Genomic DNA, 8,451 nt, shown 5'->3' on the forward strand with positions numbered 1-8,451 from the left:
TATTCTGGTTATGAAACTTAGGTGTGAGCACTGTCCGGGGTCCTATTGAAGCCCTTAGGGAACTCTGACACACTCAAGGCTGAGAAAGGCTTTGGATCAATGGTATTTTGAGTTGGTTCATCTCATAACTCAGTGAGGAAGTCAAGAATCAGGCTTCCTCTGGTTGTAATTCTTTTCGTTGCATTTTCTAATGTATTTAGTATTCCTGGTTTGTAATAAGTTGTAACAAACATTTGGGGCTGGCTAGTGAAAAGGGTTGGGTAACTATGCATGCAAGGGTAGAAAATATGCCTATAGGACTACTTTAAATTATGTATATTCAACTGCATTTAAAAAATATACCTATAGGACTACTTTAAATTCTGCATATTCAACTGCATTTAGAAAATATGCCTATATGGTATTTTAGTTCTGCAAACTGCATTTAAAAATCATGCCTATAAGGTATTTTAATTCTGCAAACTGCATTTAGAAACCATGTCCATAAGACTTCTTGTTCAACTTCACATCTAGATAACCTGCCTATAAGATTTCATTCTAAAGTTCTGCATGTTTGTCACCGTTAGATATCTTGTTTTAGGGCCCAAATAGGTATAACCCAGTAACGTGTTAAGATCAGTAACATGTAGAAATCATGCATGTAGGGATTCTTAAATAAGTCTGATCCGCTTCATTTACATTCAATGTTAGATACCATGTTCATAGGGATTAAATTCAATAATAGTGGATACCATCACTTGCAGAATCTGTAACCAGTCTGTTTAATTTTGTCCATTCTGAATCTCCTTTTAATAGTCTAATTCCCTTAAGGAAGCATGCCTATAAGATTTCAAACAATTCATTTTGAGTTATTACTTTTTCGCCACATTCTGAATCAATTAGATATCAAGCCTATAGGATCCCATCTATACACTTAGGCAAGTCTTAGAGTAATAACTGTAAGCTGGATCCGCTTTTGCTAATCGCTATAATCAGTAGGCAGGCCTGATTCGGACTTTTTACCTGAGTTATGTAATAAACTAATCTGCATCAATAATTAACTTCCCCCGTCTTTATGTGCTTTAATCAGACCCAAAAAGTATGTGCAAGTCATGCTAGTTATGTGCTTTTGTTTGAGGATGTATACTTGAGCCTTATGTGTTATGTGCTTCCCCTTTAACGTGCAGTCTTCTATATGTTTGTATGCCGCCTTAGATTTTTACCTTTGAAACCTCAAGTCAACCTAATATCCCTTCCTTTTAGAATTAGTTGTCTTAAGTGCCTCCGAGACTAATAGGAATGAGACGGGTAATACCCAAACCATCTCATAATGGGGCAAGAGTTATATAAAATTGATATGCATAAGTGAGTTTAATAAAATATTTAATAGTTTCAAATGGTTTATTTATCATCATAAGAAACGTTGTTCTTATTAACCATCACTACATTTATTAATCACAATTTCTGGGCAACTAGACAAATCATCATATCATCATCATACTATAAAGTACCAAGTTAAAAGTTGAATTACTTTAATACCCATCAAATGTTGAATGGCCTTGTTACCCTTTGAATACAACTTAATCTTTAATACAAAATAGTAATTTACCCCTTTGAACACAAGAAAATTAAATTCATAGTTGCTAATGAAATTTTTGAAGGATTCGAAAGGCCAAGGGTCTCGTGAACATAAATCTAGGCCAAGACGTCGTCTATACCTCTTATGTGACTATTTAAATTGGAATCTACCCATTAAACTCATGTAGGATTAGATTGACGATACTTGGAGTTCTACTGAAGACATAAGCATCCGGTGCCGACTCGAAGTAATAAAATTCCTTGACTTCCACTTAGCTTTTTACTTTTTTACTTGAAGCGATCAGATTGTTAAAAAAAAAAAAAAAAAAAAAAAAAGGGATGAGCATGGAAGATCATGATTATGGTGACAAGGAAGAAAATAAAGTTTGGAGTGGTGAAAGCTACATCTCTAAGCACACTAACCTGTTTGATTAAAAAGAGTAGCAAATAAATATAATCTGGTGTTATTTCATGTAACCACAAGAGTTGGAAATAACAGATAAGTTTGTTATCTGTAATTTCTGGTACGTTTTTCAAGACTTAGCTAAGTAAATTTCATTATAGTGTATTCTTTTCATGAGTTTTGTCTATTTGTTTTTCTTGATTAATTTGCCCTCCTTTAATATTTTGTCTTTTTGGTACTATTCATGGATTTAACTTAAAGTTTGATTCTGCTTGGGACAAGCCCCTATATTTGTTATTTCTTAGTGTTGATGTTACTAATTACAATAATAATGCTATTAATTAACAATAACTTCTTAAACAATTGAGGTAAGGAAGTGGCAAATACTTAGTCGCTCATATATATATATTCTTTTATAATTAAGAGAATGCATTAACTGCATGCGTCTTTAGTTTATTTGATTCATGGACTAATTCCAATTAACTTCTTTAAATCTTTTATATGGAGTATCTCTCATCATTTTGAATTTGATAAAGAACAAATGAGGCTTACTCAATTGGTAAAAGTATCTCCACCTACGACCGTTAGGTCCTAGGTTTGAGTCACGCTAGAGGAGAAGTATGAAAATACTATAGATTCTCCTAAATTGGGAGGGATTTAAAAGTTTAAAAAAAGAAAAGAAAGATTAAAGAACATATAGAAAATGCAAGAAAATTAGGAAGACCAAGTGACCAACAACCGATATAAATTGAAAGTTCATTCCCTTGACCTTTTCCTTGTTGTGCTTCGAAGTAATAGAAGTCCCGTAACTATAAGCTGGAGGGTTTTGTCTATAGATAATTGCATAGTGATCACTATTAAGGTTTTTAACTTTTTCTTTCTTATTTATTATTTCATCGTTTTCCTTGTTTGAGAGCATTATGTGATACTCAGCACCAAATCACTTGCAATTTGTAACATTAATCAGTAATTAAAGAGTTACTTTAGTAGTTTCTAACTCTCCAAACCATGTGATTGTCTCTAAAGGGAGTATTGTTACGAATCAGCTTCAGCCCAATGTCACACAAGTAGCTATTGAGATGACAAGAGATATTGGGCCGAGAACAAACAATAGGCCCAAGTTAATTTGGTATTCAGGATGAGTAGCAGATGTAGGCTTAAGATGGTTATCTTAAAAGGGGTAGTGGATCTGAGTTGGGGTTAGGGGAATTGTTGAAGAAAAGTGTGTTACTCTCTTCTCCTTTCTAAGTCTAAGCTTCTCCTCTTTTCTTCTACTATATATGTGTATCTTCTCTTATATTCTTAGTTTCGCTATTTTCACCATATTCTTAGTTTCGCTATTTTCACCATTAGCTTGCAGTTTAAGTGTTGGTTCGGCTACTAGAAATTGTAATAGACATTAGTTCTTATCAATATACTTTGAGATTGTAGCATTTGTTACATTGGTGCTTTCATACTTCAATGGCAGCGGTGGTAATAGATCGATTTAATGGCACTAGCAACGCCGAGAGCAGGCTCTTCCTTCCTTTGATGGCTACCTCTTCCTTCCTTCTACTTTGATGGTGACACTCTTACTTGGTTTGATTGGTTGTTTCGAAACGAGCAATTTTTTGATTGGAATCATTTTAAGGATAAACTGAAGCTGCGTTTTCGGACACGGGCCTTCACAAATTTAGTAAGTACAGTAGAAACTTCACAGGCTTATGTTGACTACGTGAGTCATGCTACATTGGTTCCACCAACGATCTCTGTGTCTCCGATTGCAGCTTTGAGCTATGTCACAAACTCATATGACTTGGATTCTACTTTCAAACGTGGAAACTCAGAGGTGGCCAACGTGTTCGATAAAATGTCCAAAAGAGCAGACGGGTGTGATTCTGTTGAATCGGTATCATCAGTTCCAGCTCTTGAAATTCAGGTTGGTTCAAACTCTATCGAAATTGATCCCATAGAGTATATTGATAGTGTCACTACAACTTTAGCAAACAGTGAAGGCGAAATGCCTGACCAACTTTCACAAGGAATTAGCACTATTTTGTGGAACCCATTTGCAGACAATGTTTCGTTTCCAATTCCTTTTGATGAATCATCCTTGCTTCTATCCAGTGTTGAACTACTAAATGCACATGTCTTGTTCCCTGAGATTGAATCTGCTTTAGAAGATAATACCTTAAGCCATGTGAACCTGGTTTTTTGCTAGAAGTCCTAAGTGAGATACCACTGAACAACTCAGTCAATTTGCCACTATGCTTCTGGATTCTTTTCCTAGCCTGGTCACATGTGGTAACTTCCCTATTTGTCAAATACTCGCTTTGCCTGTAAGTGTCAATTTGGATGATGGTCATATGCTTGATTCTTCTTATTGTTTTCATGTGAGGGCTTGCACGTATATCTACTATGTGCCTGAATCAATAATAGGGACTATCCTATTTTGTAGGTATGTAGACAATTCGTTTGACACAGGGCAAGATTTTCAGTTTGATTCATGTGCGTTTTTATCCGTTGAATCTGAAGTTTTAACTCCAAATGAGGATTTTTCGAAGACAAAAGTTGTTACTTGTAACATGGACAATTGGGAAGACCGACAAACTGAAGGAAGTTTTCTCCTCTTAGGCTGTCACTGTGAATGAACGCTGAAGGTAGATTTTAAAAATATATTGTGGTTCCACCATGAAACTGGGCAGGAGCGCAATCTTTTTGGATTCTTGTTTGAATCAAGAGTGCATATTAGTGAGGAGAAACTACATAGAGCGCTCCAAGAAATTGTTGAAAGTTACTCAAAGCAGTCACCAACTATTTGGGTCGATAAAGCCGCCAGACTCTTGTTTGCTATGTTTGATCTAGCAAGGTCTACTTTGCCGTATATTATCTTTGATCCTGGTGGGTTTAATACTTCCCTTTGTGCGGAGATCCAGCAACTACTCTTTAGACTAGTGAAATACTTTACTGCAGAAAATTATGACATCACACAACAGTACATGAAGATGCAGCCCGCAACAAATGTACTTGCTGACATATTACAGGAGTGGAAAGCATTAAACTTGAGGAGTGGATACAAGGTAAAGCATCAAGCAGTGCAAGGAGTTGGTTATACATTTTCTGGTGGCAGTGAAAATTGTGTGGTTGCTGGGCATGTTATAACTGAACTCAACTTGGTAATGTTGAAAATCTTGACTGCAGGTGTGATGGGATTAAGTGGAGAGCGAGACTCTAAAATTGTTTATCAGTACTTCATGGATAATTCTCGTGTCGACGGGTTTGAGCATGCTAAATGGTGTTGCCTGTATTATATTTCAAGTGATTTCAAAATAACTTTTGCTCCTAGCAGCATTCTTGATGGATTACTCGGCTACCAATTATTCGACATTATTTCCTACATTGTGGCCTATCATGTGAATATTGCTTTTGATAGAGAAGAAAATGACTCAACTGTGACCACGAAGAATTTCATTTGGGACCCATTTCCAGTAGCTCAAGCTAACACAATTGATCTTTCCCTTCAATCAAGAATTTATACTAAAGAAGAATGGATAGAATGGGGCATTGCTGATACTATTACCATTTTGATAAGCTATTTGAGGATGTTTGCTTATGCATGTATTACATTGACTGAGAATTCGTGCTTATCATCTTCTTATAATCCGTTACTGTTAAATACATGGACTGATTGGGAAGTTATTGAATGCTCGAAATTGTTAATTTCGAGTACCACAAAAAGGCAGTTTCTCTTTAACCGAGTTCAGGCTTTTGTGGAGGTTCGCTACTGGAATGTTTGCATTGGTTCGCTCATTTACCTTATTGCTAATTGCTTCCAAAAGATGGCAAGCAAGTCCAGGTCGCTGTGAATGGCAGATTCTGATGGCATTCAAGTTTATAAATTTGTTATTGTCTACTAAGAGCTGCAATGACCAAGGTGATTGGTCCATAACTGCACTAGATCACATATTCTCCTCAAGTCATAAAACATGCCTTCGTATTGAGCTATTTGATTGGGAGGTAGCAAGTATCATTGTTCTTGACTCGAACCTTGAGGACAAAGTCTTTCTTGAGGATGTGAGTATTGTTATGAATCAGCCTCAGCCCAATGTCACACAAGTATCTATTGGGCTGCCACGAGCTATTGGGCCGAGAACAAACAATAGACCCAGGTTAATTTGGGATCCAGGATGAGTAGTAGATTGTAGGCTTAAGACGGTTATGTTAAAAAGGGTAGTGGATCTGAGTTGGGTGTTATGCGAATTGTTGAAGAAGAGTCTGTTCCTCTCTTCTCCTTTCTAAGTCTAAGCTTCTCATCTCTCTTCTTCTACTATCTGTGTATCTTCTCTTATATTCTTAGTTTCAGTATTTTCACTATTAGCCTGCAGTTTGAGTGTTGGTTCGGCTACTAGGAATTGTAATCGATCGTTAGTTCTTATCAATATACTTTGAGATTTTAGCATTTGTTACCGCCAATATAATTTTTCAATGATCTTACTAATGAAAAATATTGGCTTCGAATTTTTCAAATATTAAATAAAAATAAATATTGAAAATTTAAGATTTTACCTTAATGTTGGGGTGGAGTATTAAGTGATTTATCTCTCAAATAAGCTTTTAACTTAAAATGAGGAAAAGAGATGCCCGTCGCGGCCTGTTTGTAGACACATGTCCCATATCTCTCAGACATCGCCAAGCGATGGCTTGGTTCTGAGCTAGGACTACCCTGGCTCCCTTCTTGGATGTGTCATTCGAGGGTCTAAACCAACTGTCGCATGTTGATGGTAGGTAAAATTCCGTATTTTAGCCGTAGTATTGCACTCTAATTACTGCATTTTACTTGTGTTCGAGCTTAAATGATAGTGAATTATACTTATTACGTGTTTTATACCTTGTAGGAACTGATTCCGAGCTATCTAGGTAAATTGGAGAGAAATCAACAAATTGAAGCTTTGAAGTATGGGTAAAAGCCCAAGAAATTAAGTGGGGATCACGTTCGGAGTCGAGGACCAAGTCGGATATCAAAAAGTGAACTAACGAAATTACTATGAGAAAAAGCCACTACCGCGCCGCATATGGGGCGAGGCGCGGCGCGACAATGCAAAAGTGGTCTGACAAGTGAGTTGCAATCTCTCTGGATTTCCTCATTAGCGCGTCACGGCTATGCAAAATCATCAGAGTGATTTCCAAGTTCGGCTAGGAAAGAGTAGTTTCGTCCAGGCTATAGTTTTTACACGGTATAAATACACCAAAAACACGATTTTGAAGGGACTTTTGACCTACAGAAGATTGGAGAACCAACCAAAGCAAGAAGACTCTAGAATTCATCAATATTTTGACCTGGAATCGGTGCAATATAGGAGTTTGTATCGAATCATTAGAATTGATGTTTTTTTTGTTTCTGAATCTTATTGAGATGTCATACACCATTGTTATGGAGTAATTTCTATTGGGGTGTTGACGGATACGGTGTTTTGATAACTTAATTAGGGATTCGATTCTTGATAATTGATAGAATTAATTGGTGGAACGTTATATTTTCTTGTGGAGTTATTTATTATTTTGCTTAATCAAAAGAGTTGTTTGATATTAAATTTCTTTACATCTTATGCTCTAGTTTAAATTTGTGATTCAAATAGGTAATCGGAAGAGCCTCTTGAATTGTTAATCGAACTAGAAAATAGAAAAATATTCGTGAGAATTCGCCCTTTAGATCATAACCATCATTTTATTGTTGTGATTGTTTACCATGCTTTAATTGGATTAATTACTTAAATTAACGTTTAATCGAAAGAGGAACATTAACTTCAAGTGTAATCTGACTATCGGTTGAATCCGTGAGAATCAACCGTATTATAGAGTGAATTAACTCAAGAATTGGATTCCAAGTGAGTTATCTTGCACCTATCTAGTCAAATACCCTTATTTCTCTCCTAGATATTTTTTCGTTGCTCATCTACTGTCTTTTATGATCAACTGTTAAGTGCTTAATTTTTAGTAGTTAATAGTAGTAATAGTTAGCACATCAAGTGTTAATTTTTCTGGATAGTAATCAGCTGAAAATTATTCGAATACTGTTTAAATCCAATCCCTATGAAGACGATAATTAATCTATACTATTTTTGACTAGCGAGCAATAATTTTGTTTTGTGTTTTGCGTTCGTCAAATTTTGGCATCATTGCTGGGGATTGGCGATTAATATTGTTTGAATTTATTTTCGGTGCTAATTCAGGAACAATTTTATTCTATTTTCTTTTTTTACGATCTTCTCATCTATGTGCAGGCAACAGGTTAAGTTCAGCGGTGTATGACTCGATCCTCTTCTAAGGAATTGGTGCCATACGATCTTGATTTAGACAAGCACTTGCGGCAGTTGAGAAGGGAGAAAGGATCGAGTGGATTGTTGCTGGGTCAAACTTCGACTCAAAATATAATGTTGAACAACGAAGAGGATGTGAACCTAGCTGCGAGAGAGGCAGCTCAACAATAGGAAGCACAGTTAGCAGCTGAAGCA

The 8,451-nt window shown here is 36.1% G+C and overlaps 1 protein-coding gene across 3 annotated transcripts; it reads left to right on the forward strand.

Moving 5' to 3' along the window:
* The first annotated feature begins 2,782 nt into the window (after positions 1 to 2,782).
* On the forward strand, positions 2,783 to 6,398 carry LOC107817207 (uncharacterized). Of its 3 annotated transcripts, none has more exons than XM_075254106.1 (2): positions 2,783 to 4,278; positions 4,398 to 6,398. In XM_075254106.1, exon 2 carries the CDS (start codon positions 4,792 to 4,794, stop codon positions 5,803 to 5,805), a length of 1,014 nt encoding a protein of 337 aa, XP_075110207.1. In that variant the 5' UTR covers positions 2,783 to 4,278; positions 4,398 to 4,791; the 3' UTR covers positions 5,806 to 6,398. The 3 variants fall into 3 exon arrangements, with proteins under 3 accessions (XP_075110207.1, XP_016498482.1, XP_016498483.1); XM_016642996.2 differs by having other exon boundaries at positions 2,783 to 3,878; XM_016642997.2 differs by having other exon boundaries at positions 2,783 to 3,635; positions 3,727 to 6,398.
* Positions 6,399 to 8,451: the final 2,053 nt, after the last annotated feature.

The sequence above is a fragment of the Nicotiana tabacum genome, chromosome 5, assembly GCF_000715075.1.
Source record: "Nicotiana tabacum cultivar K326 chromosome 5, ASM71507v2, whole genome shotgun sequence".
In the NCBI taxonomy this organism is placed as follows: domain Eukaryota; kingdom Viridiplantae; phylum Streptophyta; class Magnoliopsida; order Solanales; family Solanaceae; genus Nicotiana; species Nicotiana tabacum.

Coding starts and splice junctions, on each gene's coding strand:
- LOC107817207 (XM_075254106.1), top strand. CDS start 4,792: ATGTTTGATCTAGCAAGGTCTACTTTGCCGTATATTATCTTTGATCCT.